The 21,943-nt window shown below is 43.9% G+C and overlaps 1 protein-coding gene across 1 annotated transcript in view; it reads left to right on the forward strand.

Moving 5' to 3' along the window:
* The window catches only part of LOC104289670, a 9,358-nt gene extending 3,786 nt beyond the window's left edge, over positions 1 to 5,572 (forward strand). The window contains exon 3 of the mRNA XM_009888657.1: positions 5,358 to 5,572. Within this exon, the coding sequence (XP_009886959.1) occupies positions 5,358 to 5,572 (215 nt within the window). The remainder of the gene's footprint in view (positions 1 to 5,357) is intronic.
* Positions 5,573 to 21,943: the final 16,371 nt, after the last annotated feature.

A 21,943-nucleotide genomic window follows, 5' to 3' on the forward strand; every position in this document is an offset into this window, starting at 1 on the left:
GGAAAGAGGACTTGAGAGCATGGATGAAAGCATGCCTCAAAAAATATTAAGCTAACGCCATGTAGAGAGAAAGAATCCCAAGTACAGAGCTGCTCCTTTTATTGACCTCCAAACATGTTTAAAACAAGCAAGTTAAAATCGCCCATTAACTTCCTGAAATCGCAAGCCCTCTCTAAGGCATTTCCCTTCTTCCGCTTCACTGGAGCAAAGGACAGGCTAGGCTCCCTTCTGCTGCTGCCTTCTTGGTGGTGGTAGCGGTTATGAAAGAAGCTCAACTTAGGAGAAAAGGGTCCTCTCTCTTGACTCTGCCGTAGGTGTATTACATACATCAGTTTAACGTCCCCGTCTCCAGCAGATGACAGCCCTTACCTGTTCCAGGCAGCGTGGGAAGAAGGGACATGCCACCATTTAAAGCTCTCTATAGGCTTCTGGCTTTTTTCAGCTGTGGCAAAACAGACACTTGGTTAATCAAGAAATAGACACTTGATTCTGCACCTGGCTACGGGACCGTGGCTAAAACGTAACAGGAGACGAGACAACCACGGTGGATTGGGAAGAGCTCCTGGGGCCCGCTAGCCCAGCTGGGGTCTCCTCCTGGAGAGCAGCATCCTTCTGCTGGATTCAATGGAACGAGGGCAGCTGGGGCGTTCACTCTGGGTGACGGTCTGGAGCCGGGTCTCATGCCAAACTGAATCCATCCTGCAAGAAAGCAAGGGCTAGTTCAGGACATTTAGCTCAGTTAATGATGAGTAGCAAAAGGACAATAAGATATTATGTGTTTTAATGACTAATTTGTTCAACAACATTGAATTTCCCAACTTGAATTTGGCCAACAAAGTTGAATGTGCAAACTTTATCCCTAGTGCAAACCCTTTGATGTCAGTAGAGTTACAGCAGGCATGAGCTGGATATAATATCCATAATCCGTTGTTAAAAACCAAGTGTTATTGTTCTGCACAAATCCCAGCCAGATGACAGTTATTGTCTGCCTCTGCAAAAAGTAGCTTGAGATGTGCGGTGCAACATTTCAAATAAGGACTGCAAGATTTAATAATGCCAGAAGCTAAGTGCCCCCACTTCTCCTCAGTTAATCCCATTATTCCTAAGGGATCCTGTTACACGCTCAGAGAGAAGGTTGCAACATGGCCCTGCAATGTGGGATCAGTCCAACTTCTCTTTGCACTGTATGTTAAAACAAATGGGGGTGAGGAAGGCAGAGCTGAAGGATGTCGGCTTGTGGCATGGATCCTGAGGTACAGAAGATCTGGCTAGAACCCCCTTGGCCCACCCCGTGGCAGGGGCACGCACCACGACTGCCTCTGTGAACGCCGCTTTCCCAGGCGGTGGTCCAGCAGGCAGCCGGGAATCCGAGCCCCGCTGCTGGGACGGTGCATCTCGGCTGCCTCCCAGGAGAAGCTGATGCAACGCACTGTTATCAAGACCACTGCAGGCAGCCCACGTGGCACTGACGTGCTTCGGGCGCTGGTCAAATGCAGTATATCATGGTGGGTTCAGGCTGTCACTTAACCCGTTTACAGCTACTGCTAAGAGACAAGGGTCTGAGCCTGTAAACAGAACCAAAGAGCAACACAGCTTTTGTTTCCTGACTCAAGTTTAGCATTCAATTTGTTTGTTACAAATAATCACATAGTAAATTCAAATCTGCTTTCATTAGAGCAATTTTACGTTAATTAAATCATTTCACATGACTGATTTATCTGCAACAAACAGTCATTTTATTGTCAGTGTACCAGCATTTATCATAACCTCTGTGCGTGGTGAAACAAAGGCTAACAATGCGGAATAGATATTGCACATGTAAAAGAGATAATATACTCCCATCCTCATGGGAACAAGTGTATTCGAGAGCCATGCAGATTAGGTCCAAGGTCAATAGTTGGGGCTTGTCCGGGTTTTTGCTGAGACACCTTCTAAAGCTAGTTGCCGATCTAGGAGGACTCTTTTGAAGTGCAGATAAGCCAGAGAAGCAGGGCAGAAAATTCAGTGTGTTCTTACTCACCACCTCCTCTTCTCAGCCACACAATTAGATATGAAACGGTAGAGAGCCAGCCTGTACAAGCAGGAGCCAAAAATTTGTTCTGCTTTCTGTGCCCCCAACAAAAACACATCAGGCCATATTTAAAAGCAGCTTCCATACCTGTGCTTAGCTCGGTCTTCAGTTCTGGACTGCCGATGGGGCCGAGCATTTTCCAAGGCAGAAGGCTCCATCTGGGTGGAAAAAAAATGGACCTAAGAACAATTTTACAGAAATTAGGTTCAGAACAGCAAGACTCCTGTCCTCCATCCAATTTCTGGCCAAATTTAGATTGAATTCCAGAATAATTAGTGATTCAAAATCAAATCCAACATCAAGGCCATCTCTTTTTGGTTAGGTTTTTTTTTTTTTGGTGTTTCCCCCTTCCTGGTGCAGCTCAGACTATAAATATAATTTCTTTTTCTTTTAGTTGTAGAGTGCTAGTAGCGTAGAAGTTTTCAGACAAAACCAAGAAGGCGGTTCTGGATCCAAGAAAATTTTTCAGAACATGTTGTTCCTTGGCCTCTGTTATCTGGGGTGTGCATTGGGGCGAGTGTCAGGATTTCCCCAGTCCCTGCCACTACGTTGCAGTTTGGCTGACTGCAAACTACTAAAGCATGTATTTTCCAAAGACCTTTTGGACTTAGCCCTATTCACAGCATTTCTCAAAGAGAAATTGTGCTCCTGAGTCCTTTATGCTCCTCTGAAAAAATCTCAGACCTGGGGTATTGGGTTCTGAAGTGCCTCCTCTGGGGAAGATAATACAGCATACATATCCCACAAGGTTGATGTGAAAGCTAATGATAGTGCAGCACATTCCAAAAAAAGTCTAGTGAAAATTCAAATGAGCATTATCTTTTAGCAGGGGTGCAAAGTATTTTTCCATATTCCCATAAAAAGTAAGACTTCACTTCCAAGAATCCCCATGGAGTTAATGGAATTGACAGATAGATGTAATTTAACTTGAATAATGGCATCAGTATCTCAGTAAATTCTGTGAAGGTGTATCTGAATGGGAAAACACAAATAGAAATCACTTGATTTTCTAATTCTGCAAAACTGACATTATGTTGGAAAAACCTCTTCCTTCCCCCAAAGGTTTTGATGCCCAGTCCAAGTCTGCTGTCACCAGAGCTGTTTTTGCCGCTTCCTTGGAGACTATATTTGTCCCTTTATTTCTGCTGAAGACAAGTCTATCTTTAGGGCTGAGCTCAGATTTCTCATGCCAGGATAATGAAAGGTGGCTGTGTCGCATACATTGTGGAATTCAACACTTCTCTCAACCTGCTGGCCAGAGCAGGTTTTTACAACACATGCTCGCACTCCCTGAGCATGTGGCTGTGCCATCATCATTAGTCAGAACTGGAACGGTTGCTAAATACATACTCTGTCACAAACAGAATGGGATTTAAGATGAAAAGCTGTGCACAAAGTACCCAGAATTAACACCTGGGGAGATGGGGGCAATCAGTCTGAGGTTTTTGGCTGGATCTAGGTTGATCATCCAACAAGGATATTTTTGTCTCGCGTCCTGATAGCACAGATATTAGGATGCTGCAAGCACAAACAAAACAAGGACCTAGCCCTGAAAAGCTGTCCGTTCTTTCTACCCCTCCTTACATTCTACAGAAAAGCAGCATCTGCGATACTTTATTCCATCTCTAAAAGAAAAAAAAGCAACACGGGATGTTTTTTCCTGATTTTCATCTTTTTCTGCATATAAATTATATTGTTGTTAAATTGTATTCTGTACAGCTATGTAGTTAGTAAACAAGAGACAACAAATGCGACAGTCTAAAAAAATTAAAATTTAAGAAAATGCAAAAATATTTCATTTCAAACTTCCAAAGGTTTCCAGTGAAGAACTGTTCTGAAATTTTTGTGCTAAAAAGGCAACATTTTTTTCGGCTGCCTTAATGGGAGACAGAACTGTCCATTAGGTGGTCAGAAGTTCAAATCTGATTCTAATCACTGGTTACTTCAGTAATGCCCAATTGCTGAGCCTTGGTCTCTATGAAAAGACTAGATCTGACTGCAGCGAAGGATGAGAGAGTTTGAAAATTTTCAGGCTATAATTGAGTAGAACAACAAAACATTTCTTTCCCAATTAAAAATTTCTCTTTGGATCATCCCATTTTTGTTAAAGTTGAAGCATTTTACAATATTCACAAGATGCAGGTTTTCAGGTTCTGGAATGAGCTCTTTGTTCACATCCAGAGGGAAAGGACTACAAACCTGAATACTTCCATCTGAAAGCAATCCTTTGGACAAAACTTCCTTTAATTTCACAGAAGACCATTTTAAAAAATGTTTATCTCCTTCCAGCATGGGTCAAAGACACATTAGAAACATGGGAAGAAGTCATGATACAGAATTGCCTTTCTCTGGCTGCTTCCATTAGTAATCACAGCAGAAAACCCAAAAGCAGAGCAGAGGGAAGGAGGGAGCGACACTCCTGTGTCCCTGGAAGGTCTTCCCCGAGGCTCACTTATAGCAACGTGGAAGGACTCACGATATTACTTTTAAGGAACTCTTAATGAAGATGAACACCTGACATTGAAATCCCTGGAGAACTCAAAACATTTCATCAATTGTTTTTCTAACAATCACCTAGTACAGAAGGGTAGATAAAGGCATTCGGGAAGGATAGCGGCTATAGATATACAGCGTAGGCTATAAAAATAAAAAAAACCCGTAAGTAAGCTAGTGCAAATGGCATATACAAACAGGAGCTGTTTTTAATGGTAACACCCATTTTCGCACACGCTTCCAACAAGGTCTGGGCAGCAGTCAGCACCCTCGGAAAGCATCACTGCCCTAAGCAACGGAAAAAAAGAGCTTTTGGAAAAACAAGAGTGTTCCTGTAATAGCAGTGAGCACTCCTGTGCACTGCACACTTGAAACCCCAAGTTTCCAGGCCCTCTGATAGCAAATAACCTGCCAAGGCTGCTTCTCATAGGATGGCCTTCAAGTATGAAGGCTTGAATCTTTGCCAACCAGTACATCGCTACCAAAAACACATGTGAGCAAGCACAGACACCATGGATGGCAGGCTGGGCAGGAGGGCTAAGGGCATGCCATCGGGCTCACAGCTAAGCCCAAACAAGCAATCGTGGATCCTAGAATGCAATCATGAATTTTCTGTCCCCAACCATTAAAAATCCCCGTTCCCCATCCAGCACCTCACCAGGTCTGCTCGGCAGGGCTGAGCACACCTGCTCGCTCAGCCCCAGGATCAGCACCACTCCCATCTCTGCTCCAGCAGGAGAAACCCCACCATTTGGCCTCCTAACATAACTGCAGCACTCTCTCCTTTTTCCAGGGAAAGTACTAGTTCACTGTGCCATGGGAATCAGTCGATCTGCAACTCTTGTCCTCGCTTTCTTAATGATCTGTGAAGATATGTCCCTCACTGACGCAATTCGGGCTGTGCGCTCACACAGAGGCATCTGCCCCAACTCCGGCTTCCTCAAGCAGCTTCGGGAGCTGGATCTCCAGTTACGAAGGAGGAAAAGCAGAGGAGCAGAGGCCTGTTAGTGCCGAGGGGACATGTCTCCTGGCACTGGAGCAAGAGACACTGCCCTCACTGCAGACAGTGCAAGGATGCTGTTGGGACTGCTCTGCAGCTGCACTGAGAAACTCCTTGGGAAACAGCTCAGCATGGGCAAGGTGGTAGGAGTTCGGTATGTATTTTTAGGATAAGCTCACTAATTGGAAAGAAAATTAAATAAAGAAGGATTCAAACTGGCAGTTTTGCCCACCTGGGCCTGTTTGTTTAACTACCCGTTGGGCAGGGCACGGGGAGCAGCTGGGTTTTCATGCAGAATTAAAAGGCAGCACAGTCAGCTTGAAAAAAAGACTTTTTACTTGCTTATAGTTGCATTTATATGGCAAGAGGGAAAATGGCTAAACTAGTAAAAAGGAAAAGAAAGCATGAGGTTTTTCAGCAAATCTTTAACATTTCACAGCCAGCTGGCAAAGGGCGAGACTTCAGGTTTTGCAAGCTGACATGTTCCTTTAGTCTGACATGGTGACACTAGTCAGGATCCAACTCAGACCTTGGGCTCTCTCTATTACAAGCCACAGAGGCTCTTGCTTGGACCTTCACAAGTCCTTTTAGCTTCAGACCTATGGCAAATACTCAGAGCTTAAGAAGACTATGAAATTCTCAGGAGCCGATATGGGAGGTGGCAGCGAGTCGCTGCACCCTGGGGCACGGCTATCGACAGGCTGCCTGCCGGTCAGAGGGAAGGCAGGTGTCCCCTCGCACACGTAAAGCAAGGGGCACGCTCAGGGCACGCTGCTCGCTGGCGCACTGCAGGGCGGCAGCAGCGCCAGACAGAAACATCTTCTCTTGGCTTGCAACCCAGCGCTCCGAATCACGTTCCCCAAATTTCCCCGATTGAACGGAAAGCCAGAACCTAGTGTCATCGTGTCAGAGCAAAAATGAGCAATGCCTCCAACAAATCCAAAGCAGCAGCTCTGCATTTCGATTACTCTTTTACGCCCAATTGGCCACATTTAATCTTGTGAAGAACTCGAAGCAGATATTTGCTTCAGTGCAATTACAGCCACATACAGAACATTGGCAAATGCAAACAATATAGAATTTCCACTTGACGGCAGATTAATTTGGTGTGATGTTTTCCCTTGAGAGGTCTTAAAGGCTTGTAGTTCTGAAAGTACCCTGCAGTTTGTATTTATAGCACTATGGATGTTGAATAGAAAGAGAAAAGTATATACTCATTCTGAACTGGTTTCTTTTGCCTCCATACATTAAAAAAATTAACTGAGCATAGCACACTTCCACCGCATTTCTCATAACGCAATATGGAAACATGATTTCCCTGCAGAGCCTATAGAGAAATTCAGGTGGTGTTTCTACTTTTATAAACATAGTAAGTAAAACACAAGCAATGCTATGGACTAATTTCCTCTCAGGGAACAGAGAGATGGGTCTTCCCTCCAGAAAGGGTCCCATCCTTTGAGACTGGAGTAAGCGGCCAGAAGGGAGTTCATAGCTAATGATGGAAAACTCAGTGAAGTTATAGCTTTCACAGGTCTCTTCCTGGCTGCTGCAGCAAGGAGATTAGATTTCAGTGAGCATGGTGGTTGAACCACTCCTGGCACTTGGGTCTCCTCCACCTCAGTCTGTCTGGGGATCATTTTTTATTGCAGACCACGCTCAGGCTCTTTTGTGAGTAGTCTTTTCAGTTGCCTTACGAACCACTCCCTTCAACTCTCTAACTCGGCCTGTGCCAAGCCAAATGGCACTATATTAAAGCACAAGGTTATATATGAAACACAACTGGCCAAAATCTCCATGCATTGAGCCTGTCAGGACAGGTCATAATTCCCAGCAAGTTGCATGTCTGGAAACATCTGTGGTTGCAGGGCGGAACTGAAAGTGAACAACTTTTCTTAGAGTGACTGAGCCTAAATTTACCCCAGCTGAGGGGCGAGAGCTCCTGCAGGACTGCTTCATCTGGCCAGGGACAGCCATAGATTCCCCTGCCATGCGTGACTTGCAGCTGGGAGCAGTAATTCCGGCTGGAGCTGCAGCCTGCCAGGAAAGACAGGGCACTGGCAAAGCAGGACTGCTGGCTGGGTGTCACTGTTACAGGTGTACAGTGGAGGCTTCCTCTTCAACTGGGGAAAAAAAAAACCAAAAGACCAAAACCCAACCAACCAATGAAGAACAAGAGGTCAAAACACTGACCCAAAGACTAGAAAGTTGCTATCCAACCCTAGGACATAGAATTCCCTTTCTAGAAGAGCCTGGGCTGGTTCCAGCGCTTTGCATTGCTGTGAAGCTCAGGCAGCGGGAGGCAGGTCCCCACATCTCCCTCCAGCAGGTGACAGTACCTGAGCCCACTGTTACCTTCCCTCTCTGGGAGAGCTGCAGCATCATGGAGGTGGCCCGGAAGGGGCACAGCTGCAGGCTCAGTACTTGATGACAATTAAGCAGTCCTAATCTCTGACCCACACCTGTTGCACACTGAGATGGCTTATTGCCCCTGTTCTTAGTTAAGCAAAAATCTCTTGAAATTACAGCTGGAATCAAGACCAAGAAGAGGAAAACAACATTGGGGTTGGTCCCAGGTATATCTTGTGCTACAATTTCCGGATCCAGAGTTGTTGGCTCTTTGCAAGCCGCCAGCTCAGCCCAAGCAATGAGGAATAGCTGCTTTCCGCCACAGCCCTCCTCGCTAGCTACACGGCATTTGGTCCTGATGTGCAGCTGCCAGTTGTGTTGCTGCTGCGGCTGGAGCCCCACTTGCTGCCCTGCAGAGGCACAGCCACCGCAGCACCAGCTGGAACCACCCGTGCCCAGTGCCTTGCCTAAATATTACCGGCCAAAAGCAGTGTCAGTTGGGGCTGCAGGCAGGGTGGAAGTGATCAGCATGGCAGATTCAGACATATTACTGGACAGAGCAGCATTCACGCTGTCACCTTTTCCATGCCTACTTCTTACCCAGAGCAGAGCAAACGCTGAGGCTTATTTACAAACACCTATCCATTCCATGTGCTTATGGAGGAGCGACCTCCAGCACTGTGGTGCAGCCGGTGCACTTCCCACACAGCAAATCTGTGAGGGAGGATGGATGTTGTAGCCCCTTTTCGCAGTGAAGGCACCTGGAGCTTGCCTGCGCTGCAGCAGGGTGTTTGGGGAAAAGCACAACAGAATTGCTCTCCAGCCTCCAGAACTGGAACAAAAGACTGCAAATAGTTTTCTCACATAAGATATCTTGCCTTCACCAGCTTTTCCTCCCAGACTTTCAGCAATGATAAATACAGAGAATATTGCTGTGGGCATGTCTGCACTGTGTTATTTATCCTTTGGATTTACACTTCGGGTTTTATTTGTAAAAGGAAAGTAGGACCATAAATCTGCTCTGCAAAGAGCCAAGGGAAGAGAGGATAGAAATTTTCAACAAGTTGCATGGAAGGAGACATTGCCAAGGACAGGTTTCCCATGGAAAGAGATGCCAGCCAGGATATTGCCCAGCTACACACCACATGTAGTGGTGACAGCTAAGAGCATCAGCCTTTCTCTTGCAGGTGCATTAATTCATACCTCTGTGCACAGGTAGCTTTCGGGTTGCTGTAGCAAGGATGGCCCTCCTATGGGACCTTCGTAAGTCATAGCTTTTGCCCATTTTCTCCTACCAAAAAAAAAAAATAAAAAAAAATATATATATAATGAACTGGGACCAGAATAGGCCACAAAGCTAAAAAATTAGGTGTGACCAAGACTAATTTGTCAGGATTGAGTAACAAGCCACTGGACAAGCCAAAGTTGACCACTTTCCAGAGTAACCATATTGTTCATGGCCTTCAGTGTATACACAGCCGCTCTTTGGACACAGCGCCCTAAGTAAAACGCAGCAGATACAGGTGAGGCTGGAGCCAGGCAGTCTCACAGGCAGATGCCCTGGTTCTCCATTACACCGACCTGTCCCACGTCAGCCAGTGGCTCCCACTTCTGCTTTAACTTCAGCACTGCCCACCAAGACCCTGTGACTTTCTTCTGTGTGACCCTGATGTCTAGATTAGATCTGCCTGGGTCCTGCCAGCCCCTCCAGAACTGCAAAGCACTGTCAAGTCCACTTGCCAGACGTTATCCTGCTCCCATTATTTTTCATGTCTTGTATTTTCCTGATAACAAGGCTAAGCTATGTGTTACTGGGAAAAGGGGCTTCAAGATAGCTTGTGCTTTGCAAATTTACTTCATAGTCTGAGGTTCAAAGAGTATATGCAGCCCCTGAAGCCAAGTCAAACAGGAATCTAGGGCCCCCGAGGCTTTCAACGGTTAAGTTTTCTTTAGGCTACAATTATTTTGCTTAGAAACTAGACCCTTGATCTGTTGCAGAAGGCTGCAGTTTAATAAAGTCAAACAATTTGCTCTTTGCAATGTACTATTTGCGGTACAAGTATCATCGAGTCATACTGCTCCCCCTCACTGCTGCCTCCTGGAACCTTGTCTGTTTATATACAGAAAGCACTCTCAGGAAGCACTCCTAAAAATACCCAGCAATGTTAGCTGAGGATCTGCCTCTGTCTCTCCTCTTCCTGCTTCTGCCTCCATAACATCCTTCCATCATCCCCATGCTCAACAACCCCAGCTGTTCAAGCAACCTTATTCCTGTCTCACCCTCTACAAAATTTTTTTTGCCTTTCTCCTCTGCCAGTAGCCATTCTCCACCCTGTCATAGAGTGCATTCCATGATGCCACCATGCCACATCCCATCTTAATGTTTTCTCACTTGACTACTAAATTGCAGTGAAGCTCACATTGTCTTTATTAAATCCTTGAGTACACCCGCATGGGTCTGTCCACTTTTCAGACAATAAGAAGGTGCCAAGTCAGGGCAAAAATAGTACCAGAAAAAGAATAACATCTTTTACTAGACTGCAAAACAAGATGCAGTACTCTCCACAGACTAACTTTTGAAACTGCTCTCAGGGAAGCTACCTGCAGATAAAGCATCTCCCAATGGAAATGCCATTGGAAATAAAACTATTTTCACAGTAGTACAAACAGAAAATCTTCATAGCAAAAATCCAGCCAGCTGACAAAAACATCAGTTATTAAACATCAGGTAAAATTCAAAAGCAGGTCTGGGATTCAGCTCTCTGTCTGCTGCTTAAGATGTGGCATTTTGTGAGAGGGAAGGCTCTCCCCACTTGTCAAGGGATAGGGTCTTCCAGTTGCTGCAATCTGATCTTGCTTGTGGCCAGCCATCTTCATGACCACAAAGATCTTCCAGCACATTCAGCAGACACCCAGCACAGACCAAGATTCATAGAGCGCAAAGGATCTCTGATCCTACAGGCTGTCCACATATCACCAATTGACTTGAAGACCCTTTCTCTTCTGTACGTGTTCAGCAGACAGACCCTAAAAATGAAGGCTCAACAACAACGCTGTTGTAGTAGACAAGATCTACCCTTGTGGTTATTCCCAGTGTAAAACTCTTCTGAAAGGCAGTTGCTGCTCTACAAACCCCTTTCTATGAAAACAAAGCATCTAATTCATCTAACTCCTCCTAATTCTATAATAATTATAATTCATCAATTCATCTAATATTAAATATCAACAAGGAAACATTCACAAAAATTTACAACCAAAATGATTCATCAAAGCCCTTAAGATTGCTTTTGGAGGACCAACAGTTCTTAGGCAAAAATTCCCCATACCCGAGAAGCATAGAACTGTAAGAAGCGAGACAGTGATAATTTTTGCACCAAAAACATTTAGGTTGCTTACAGTAAATAAATAAATAAATAAATAAATAAGTCTGTTCTTTGCAAAAACCCCACCCGTCACTGGAAAACCATCAGCCAGCGAAGAGCGAGCAAGGAATTATTTGCTCAGCTCTGGTGACAATTGGCTGTTACTAGAGTTATTCTGACACATTGTTTTGGAGAACATCTGTTTCCACTCTGACTCCTTTAACTTTCAGATGTGAAAAACAAAAGCTCATTTTCATGCCATGTCTCCCATCTTCAGTTGGCAACAGTTGTGTGATTATGAAGTTACTGTTATGCTGGATGATCTGTTTGTCAGTTTATATTTTCCTATCGTGTCTATTTTTAGCTGCTCATTAGTATTACTTGGAGCCTCTCCTATAAATCTTAAACATTTATAGCACATCTCGACAATTCATCAAATGGAGCCAACCTCCAAGGAAAGGAAACCCAAACCACTTCCCCTTGCTCAGCTGAATGAGATTCAGATCCTTGTCTTTTAAACTTCAAACTCAACATTTTCCCATCTGCTCCTTATACACAACAGCCCTTTTGCTCCGCACCAGTATTTTATTCGCCATTCATAACTTTTTACTTCCCTCCAGAGATTTCCTGATGCTTTTGGTCTGCTGGACTCATAGAAGACTTGGATTTTGGAGGGTTTCCCCCCGCCACTCCATTGAAGGGGAAAAATAATCATTCAGCAATGAATGGCCACTTTTCATTACTCATTCACAAGAGAGACACAGCAGGATCCCAGGGCTGGACTCAAAGACACTTTTCTTTGCCATTCTCACAAGACAAAAACAGCATTTTATCAGAGACTATTCAAACTTAGGATATTTGGAAAATTGAATTTACTTTTTACTCTCTGTTCTATTCATTGACTTGCATTTCTCATCCTCTATGCGTGCCTGTATAACTATCAATTAGCTGCACGATCTTTGTAGCTATGACTGTGTCTGGAGGTACCAGTACGCGTGATGTGGCCAGGTCACCCATGCAGGGAACATATCTAAAGGGTTCAGTCTATAGTGGCCGATGACAAGATGATTTCAAGAAATAACATCAGAAGATGTTGCCTGGCCAAGAGCTTTGCAGAAGAAAATCTCCACTTGTGAAGAAATGCCTCCTGCTTCCCAGCCAGGCAGCGCTCGGCTGCCGGGAGAGGCTGTGCAGCACCTTCTGGCTGGTGGGACCAAATACTGCCACAGGCCAGGGGAGATTGCTCTCCTGCTGCTCCTCCTCAGCTCTCCTGGGGGAATCCCAGCCTTGCACGCTCCGCACATTTGAAGGCTAAGCAATATATTTCTCAGATGCAACTGTTAATTGTCCGTATGTAATTAGCTGATACTCAACTGGAACACACAACTGATTAAAAAAATCAGACTGACCATCTTTTTCATTTCCTACATATTTGACTTAATCAAAGGAGACATCATATAACAAGAAATGAAAACTGTACCAAGGAAAACAGTCCTGGCATGCACGTTAGTCTTACAGAGTGGTTTTAATTTGAACAGCTCATCTGATCAGGCAGAATAGCTGTACGTTGCTTTTCAGGGAGGTAGGGAGTGCTTGGAAGAAGACAGTAACAGAAAGGAGTATTTAGATTTTTACAACCAAAGTTGTTTTCCATCAATTTACACAATTCAATTCACCTGATGTCTTTTCCTACTACCAATTTTCATGGAAGAAAAAATAAAAATAACTCAGTTTAGACTCAGTTACGCCTCCGTGTGGTTACACCCTGATTTTACCATCACTGTAACCTCCAAGAAGTCCTCCAGTTTCTAACCCATCCTGCTTCACACCAAACATAGGTCAACTTACCTGCATCCCTGCTGTCCCAGATCCTTTTGGTCAGATGTCAAGTATCGGTGCCATAGCAGTCCATCTGGCCAGTCACCCAAAAGCATTTCACCAGGTGAATTCTAATATGTCTTTTTCAGGCTAGTCATGTTGACGACAGTCATCCCAAGGCTCAGAAATGCCTGCCTGCCCATAAAGGTGCTGGCTTGCTAAAAAATAGAGAAATAAGTTTTGGTTGACTTGGAAAAAAAAAAATCCTGGCAGGCTAAAAATTCTGTATATTCTACTAGTTATCCCATGCGATGTACTGCAAGAGCACTTCTGGAGTGGTGTGATTGTACTGGCAGAATATCACACCACGGAATATCAGCTCACAATGTGGAACAGACATTTTGGAAAAAAAGCAAACTGTGCAGCCACAATGACTCACAGAGATGAGAGATTACAGCAGCAAACCCAAGCAAGTCCAAGAAAGCATGATCATATCAGGATCCCCTCCCCACCCCAACCACTTTTCCCATGAAAAGAAGTATGCCAAATCCCTTACAATTCTTTCAAATTAAAACATAAGATTAAACTGAAGATTGACACAAACTACAAGGTTCAAATCTTATCCAGATTTCCCTTAGCACTAGACACTTACAGACCTGGGATCTAAAAGTTTATTATGGTAATAGTAACCTTGGATCCAGAATCACAGCTAGACTCAGACACGCATACAAATCACCCCTGTTATCTACCTAACCAAAAACTGTATTTCTGCCAGCCCCAGATATTCAGAACACCTGTATCACCCACCCACCCCTTTTCCATTGTAAGAATGTCTTTATAAAGCATGGGATTGCTGCTGTTGTTGTTATTATTATTATTATTTGTCTTAAGGTTCATTGTTTTCATGATTTTCTTGACAAGGGCAATAAACATATTCCTCCTCCTTCCCTCCCCTGCTAAGGAAAGCTGAGATTGTCTAGTAGATTTAAGAGTGTGTACCATGTTATGAGACACAGAGAAAGCTTCGAGTGCTAGAGTACTGCCACCTGGGCCACCACAGCCATGTCCTAGGGCTAAAGCAGCTGGGAGCACATGCTGTTTCATTTACTTGGCTATGCCTTAAAATGAGCAGTGCCAGGGAAGGATGTATACATACATATATATTACAGCATCATCAACATCCATGACACTGGGACATTTAACAAACCTCCTCACTTACCAGCAGCTCCAGGCCCTGCCCTTCCTTTGGGAAGGAACAGCCTTCTGTGAGCCGTCAGTCACGCTAAGATCACTACTCAAACTGAGATGATTCCCACCAGAAAGTGGAAATTTGACCAGGCGCTATGTTATCACATACGCACTGATGGAACAAATCTGTGTCTCAATTTGAAAGCGATTGTTTTCTAACAGACCCATAACCAATCAGTTTATTTATTTATTTCAACATCTGGAAAACTCATATAATAATAGGATTTATACAAGGCTTTAGCCTTTCAAGGGAAGATTTAGCTACATTAGCCCATAAGATGCGTGGATTGCCCAGTTTTGAAGCTATTCTTTCAGCAGTGCTGTATACACATACTCAGTTTGTCTGCAAAAGCAGGGAGAAAGTTGCATGTCACAAAAAAACCCAAAGATTATAAAATGAACCACTGCATAGTGCAAAGGAACCCATTTGTAACAATGGAAAAAACATCATTATTTGGTTTTGTAGCTAATGATATAAATAGTCCATAACATCAAGAAACATAACTCAGAAAACACTTGCAATCCACGCCTAACGCTAGCAGGATGCAAGAGACAAGCCCCACCACATGGCTGGGACCACGAGCTCGCAGCAGGCTGGAGTGGCAAGCAGCCCGGTGTGGGCCAAGCCACCATCCCTCTCTGCTTGCCTTTAGACCTTCTTCAGATGCTGCTGCTCATCCCCGTGGGGGCAGAGGGATGATTTGGCCCCGAGCGCAACTGCTGCATGACTGTGGGGTGGCCAAAGAGGGGGAGGAGAAGGGGGCAGGACGTAGTGGGGACTGTGGGAGGACAGGCACCCCGAGTCGCTCCCCTGAGCTGAAGCTCATCTTGTCCAAAGGCCTGAACTCCCCCCAGAGTGTGGTGATGCTTTGCACAGGTTGTTTCTCACAAACGTTAAGATGGGCTTGAGGTTTTCACTGTTCTGTCATGGCTGCCTGAAGGATTTAGAGTTCAGGCTGAGGACTCTTAGTAATTTCTGCCACAGCAACACAGCAGGACTCTGGAGACACCAACGGTATTTATAGCAGCCTGAAAATTGTACCTCTTCTCACCAACTGAACCAGTTCCCTGAGCTGAATGCTACAGCTAATTGAGAGAAGACTGTCATGTACCATCAGCTAAATTTACTGCTGGTCCTCAAGATCAGGTTGTGCTGACTGCATTGTGACAGCAGTGTCTAAAGGGAGGTCATCTTAATTTCTAAATTTTCCCTCTAGGAACAAGAGTTTCAGAAGAAACAGCATCTGCACTGCTGGGTTTCTATTTATAGGCTTGAACCCTGTGATGTAATCTTCCTTTTTGTTTCCAAGGAAACAATATTTGATGCATTCTACTTTCAAGTTTTTCTTCCTTTAGGTTTCCCCCCTGCTCTCTCCCTCCCTTTTTAAAGAGATAAGTCAATAGGTAAACCCTGTATGTACTTATCTCTGGCATGCAGCATAGTTTTCTCTCTCTAAAACCAGGCTTATTCAGTTCACTAAAAAATTCAAGACATTTCAGAAATATGCTTAGCAGTAATTTTACGCACTGTTTATACATATTACTTTTCTGATAGTAAATGAGCTATAATTGCAATAGGCAGCAAACTCCTGTTGACAGCTCAATTTTCTCAAAAACTTCAGTTCTGTATCTCAGCCCCGAGTCCTCTTTGCTTGGAAACATTTTTTGAAATACTCTCACTGACCACCCCATCCAGCTTTCCCACCGTTTTGGTCCTCAAGTCAGGGCTCCTGATGGGCAGTCCTGTCCCCTGGGACTCCCTTCCTGGTGGCAGGGCATCTCCTGGCACCTCTCAGCACGCTCCTCTCTGGCACAGGGCAGTTTTCTCAGGTCAGTTGTGACTCTTGAGTTCATTTTCATTCACATGAAAATCCTCTACGTGAATGTTCTTTTAGAACAATTGTCTGTAAATTAGGAAAATGCAGAGGATTGAATCCATAATTCATACTGAGGTCAGCATCTGTAACAGCTGGATTAAAGTGCGTTGAATAGATTCTTGGAGAAATGTGACTGCTTTGGAGTCTTAATGGAAAAGCAATGGGTCAAGCTAAAAGCTTTCCTTAAAATCCTCAGTGCTAGTGTGTTTATATGGATGGGGTAAAAGCTGTGGGAGAGACTGGCTGGTTTGACAAAAAGAGACTACTTTAACACTGCATAAAAATTAAGAGTAGTAATGCTCATAAGCACAGATGATTAATTCTGATTGGGAAACATGCACTCATTGGTTACTCTCCTGCCTCCCTCCTCTGTGATATAAACCAATGAGCTGGGCTGATGATATCATGCCCTACGTACAATGAAGTTACAGCCAGAATTGTTTTTAGGACTACCCATTTTGGAACATAAACAGGCAGGTAAAATCCCAACCTAAATGAGATGATGTGTACTCAGTAAGAGTTTGTGTGGTGAAGGGAAGAAAAGATGATAAAGCACATGCTGGATATACAGACAACAAATGTTACTAATTTTGCGTTATCAAAGAAACTATCAAAGTGAACTCGGAAATTATCTGCAGTCAGCATCTCCATTTTGGGTCATATGGGTTGTAGACTAACATCCCTCAATTCCTGTGTCAGCTCAAAAAAGGCCAGGCTCTTTTTTTGAGGTATCTGATCTTGATTCAGAAGCTCCACGTCATTCCGCAAATCTCTGACTTGGCAACAGCAAGGGACACAGGATGGGAAGTCTTACATGATCTAGACCTCTGCCAACACCTCTGGCTCCTTTTCAAAAATTCATCACAATTTTTTCATCAAAACCCTAAAATAAGGGTTTCCCACATTACATTCCTACTGGAAGCTGCTCCAGGAAGCCATTTCTCTCCTCCTTCCAACCTCAAAAGCATTTGTAGTCAGTTTTGTCCCAGAGGATCACAGTTGTTATCAAGCCTTTGTATCTCCCAGTCCAATCATGGCTTAATGACTTGACAACACAGTCTCCTTCCTAGTGGTTACTCAGTCTCCTGAACAACCTCAGTAAGAATCACATTTGACAGTAAAGGGAAAAGTAGCAAGCTTCAAGTGTTTGTCACCAGGTTTTGTTAGTTTATTTCTGAAGTAAAACATCCCTGGTAGCTAAAATGCAGAGCACACTTCATGGTCTGACAATGCGTTGCTTTAGAGATTGTGGTTCTGTAAAGAAAGAGCTTTATCAAGTTTGTTTCCTTCTCAAAGACACTCCTTGGCACTGGACAGGTCCAATTGGGTCTCAGTAAATCAAATGCTCATTTGATGTCAGTAAAACTAAGATGCAACTGCCGTTTTGCTCAAGGTTGTCAGAAAGCTTTTCAGTAATCACTGTCAGCCAGAATAGATGCTCAATTGTTCTTCTTTCCTGCTGCAAGGGGGGAAAAAACAGCAGCTTGCTCTTCCTCAATAATTCCCTCATATTTCATTTTTAATCTCTTAAGCAAATTACAAGTGAAGACCTTTGATGTATGCGCCAGCCAAACTCATTCATTTCTCAGTACTTGCTGGACTAGAGAGGATCTCCCGTTCTTATGCATGTGGATGATAATAACAACTTCAAAGCCCCCAGGCATGTGTTAGTTTTCCCTGATTTCCTTTTTAAGTATGCGTTTCATGGGCCAACACCAGTTAAGACCCATAAACAGCTGTACTTGAATGCCATCTATTAAGGCAGTCTTGCTATCTCTCACAGTGTAACAACTCTATTTCTACTTCACAGAACTACTCAGTCTGGCTTTTGTATTTTTCCTGAAATGGAGTACCTCATTTCCAACATTTACGGTGTTCTCAGCTTAAAAGAGTCTGGAACCTGATCAAACTCGAGCAAAAAGCCATTAAAAGGCACTTGCCCTGAGGTGGTGTGGAGCATTCCTGGTGGATTATAAGGCATTGTTTTGCTGTTGTGGGGGTTTATGACATGAAGTGTACTTGATTACTTCTAGGAGGACCGTAGGTCGTAGCCATATGGTACCACAGGACCAGATGTTCCAAGTACGACAGAACAGCTGCACCTGAGCAGTGGTCGGGCAAACTTCCCCTAAGCTTGCATAGGAAAAATAAAAAGGGGACATATTTCAAACCAGTTAATGTTATAAGTTATAGTTATCATCATTATTTAGTCTGTGGAACTCATTATCAGAACACTTGGAGGCAAAGAGCATAGAAGAGTTAAAGAGAATATCGTACAGTCACATAAATAAGAACAACCACCACCAGAGACAATTTACATTGGAAGAAAAGAAATAGTTTTGGAAAAGCTGTAAAACTTCATGCTTCAGGCTTCCAGCCAAGCTTTATCTAAGGAGGTGGAGTGGGGAGATTAAACAGATTTTCTGTGGGGCAGAAAATTTATCCCATAAGTGGGGAGCACAGATTTAATGTACTTTCCTTTAAGGCGTTTGTTATTGACCACAGTCAGCAGTACAGACACCGGACTAATGGCACCAGCACGGCAACTCTGGCGTTTCTCTATCTGCACTACCAGCAAGCCTGAAGCCTGTACCAAGAGGACAGCAAACATCAATCCAATTTCTGGCTCTGAGCTCTATTTAAGTCTAGATTTGGCACTCAACATACCAAGAGATTACTCTGACCTGAAACCTACACTCAGCATGTCTGGACAAAGCTTTCTGATCAGTGTTACATACCAAGTATCTATTATTTTTGTTTATTTTTTAAAACACGCTATGCTTAGGGAATAGGTTGAACCACGCATTTCTGGAATTTCTGCAGCAATATGTTATTAAGGATATAGAGAAGCAGCAGAAAAAAAACCTTCTTATCCCAATGGACCATAAGAGCAGAAACAGAATATGGCAGTTTCCCATCGTGTCGTCGACAGAACTTAAGTGCAATCCTGTGTGTGATACTGTGGTATATCAGGGGCAAAACCACCCTAAATTTTAGCAATGCCATTTTCTTTGTAGGGCAGTTTAAATGCTATGACCAATTGGAAGGGCCCAATTTTTGGACCTCAGGAGCACGCCAGGATGCCCTGCATAGCACTGAACGATGTACTCACTGGTTAATACTCTCTCTGCGTAGGATTTCCCTGGTGGGTGCTCTTCTCGCAGGGCTTCCTCTTAGCACCAACTGAGAAACGGGGGGTAAGCAGTTTGGAGCCCCAGACTCTTCCTGTTCCCAGCATTCTTTGGTGAAGGGAGGTTACAAGAAAGCCCTCATCCCTTATTTTCCACATTACTACGCCTTGGGATCTATACTCCATTTCAACACAAATCTCCCAGAACGTTTTTTCTGCTGACAGCGAGAGAAAAAGCAGAACAGTGAACAAAACACCTTTCAGAGCCCTGGCCCCAGCCTCCCCCCACAAGCCCAGGAAACCTCGTTCAGGACTGGGGTCCTTTCTTCCTAGCCCCCAGGCAGCTTGCTCCATCCCTAGCCTCAAATACTGTCTTACAAACACAGCCACTACTGCTGGGCTATTAACCCTGTCAGAGACATAGCAAGAGACACACCAGCCAGTAAATTTGACTCCTACGAGGTCAAATCCAAGTTACCCTCCTGACAATGCTGGCTAAGAACCTCATAAAACAGTATTTCTACCTGTTATACTACTTGGACAAACAACATCAACTGTTATCTACAAGAACACTTGCTTATTGCCTAACAAAAAACCAACATAAAAAGTAACAGACCATAAGTCTATAATTTCTGATGGACCTTTCAGTTCCCCTTGTTTTCAGGATTTCAGAAATGTTCCTGACGTGTTGACTTAAAACCTCCAGACACTGAAATCCTTGCCCTGTTAAGCAAAGCCGCCCCTTTGATTTGATTTGCAGAATGGTCTCACAAGTCAACATAATTCTGATTCCCCGGCTGATAGGAGCTAGCACAACCGATGTCTAGCTGAAACGAAGTAACGAACACAACAGACAACGCTTATTAAGGAATCAAATAAAGCTCTGAATACGTCAATCAAAAAATAAGCATACCACCAATATTTTCTGGTAGTCCTTAACTGGGAGATGAAGAGAGAGAAACGAATGCAAGCTCAAACGGCAGGTTACACGGGGCAGTAACTGTCCTTTTTGTTTTATGGGTCTGCAACGCCTGCCTCAGCAGAGCCCCAACCCCTGATGGGGGCCATTAAGCAAAACTTAGGTATAAAGAGAAATTAAACAAGCAACGCCCAGCTAGATACTCGTGCACGCAAGGTATTGTCAAACAAGTTTTATGTAGCGCTGCTTAGACGCCAGTTGACTTCAGCAAGAATCAAGGGCATGCAGCATTTTGCGGGGAGGGTGCACAGTCATTTAAAACATTTCTCTCTATCTGCAGTAATCAAAACAAGTTATAGCCAGGCTACAGCTATATGTCTAGTTTGAAGACTGCTTGTCTGTGCAAGAGAGAACCATCTGGATTTACTTTACGGATAACTTTAAAATATATATATATATATAAGGTTTCTTAACTTTTGCCAAACAACTGGAAACATAATGGTTTCTGCATGCTGTTAGCATCTCAGTACAGCTGCAAATGTCCATTAGGACAATCTTATATAATTATATACTTATTCTTCCCATGCAATTGTTAAAAAACCCAGCTTTTCCAAATAATAGCATATTTTGTAGGAAAGAGGAAATCTTCCAGTCCACCAGGTTGGAATGGGGGAGGGAAGTCTCCTAAAGCAGAACTTTACTCAAAGCTTTTATTTTAAACTAACATAAAAATTTCAAGCCTTAGAAAACAGAGTGTCAGATTTTTCCAACTGTACCTCTAGTGTGGTCTGGCCAGAAATCTATCATTTCTCTCCCTTCTTTTCTTTACCCAGTGTTTGTGGAAGAAATTCAGTCCTTTTAAGATTTTTTTTTTTTTAAAAAAAAAAAAAGCTTTTGTTTTTTTTCCCCCTTCCCACCCCCTCACCCCTAAATGAGACTTTAGCTCTCATCCTTCCAAGAGCTCCATATTCTGTGCCACACAAACTGCCAACTTCAAAGCTGGTCAGTGGCATTTTTTCAGCCACAGTCTTGCTCATTCTGCTTGGGTGTCATGTTTTTTCCCACCTTTCCTTTCTGTCTTCTACCTAGAATATCAGCTCTGCAGCACAGAAATTGCCTCATGTCTGAACAGTGCCTGGTGCCGATCTTGGTTGGCCCTTTGACACTTTCAGAATACACATGAAAAATAAAGGGATAATGAATTTTGCCCAGGGTTATGTTCTGGGGCTGGCGCTTTGCTATGACAGGCACGTGGGGCCGGTGGGTGACCACACACAATAGCCGATCACCGACATCGGGGACCCGCATGCTGAACAAGTGCAGGCTGGACGCACGCAAGGGTCCGGGAAGGGGGAGTGATCTGCATGTTCAAAGCACCATCATCAGCTTAGCCAAGATTTTCAGAAATGACCAATAACATGGCAAACTTCTAGGAGCCCAAGCAACTACTCAACTTTCCAGGGGGCAGGTGCTCACCTCTTCCAAAAGACCAGCCTTCCTGCTGTGTTCCCCACGTGCCCAGGCTCCAAAGCACTCTAAGTCATTGGCCACTTTCAAAACACCTCAGCAGCTAATATTTTTTACTTAACAAAAGCAAAACTAATGGAAACACACACAACTGGTCCCCAAAATAGAACATTTTTCCAGGAGGTGAACGATCCCTCCCTACACGTTCCTGG

The sequence above is a fragment of the Charadrius vociferus genome, unplaced genomic scaffold (genome assembly GCF_000708025.1).
Source record: "Charadrius vociferus isolate BGI_N301 unplaced genomic scaffold, ASM70802v2 scaffold187, whole genome shotgun sequence".
NCBI lineage: Eukaryota > Metazoa > Chordata > Aves > Charadriiformes > Charadriidae > Charadrius > Charadrius vociferus.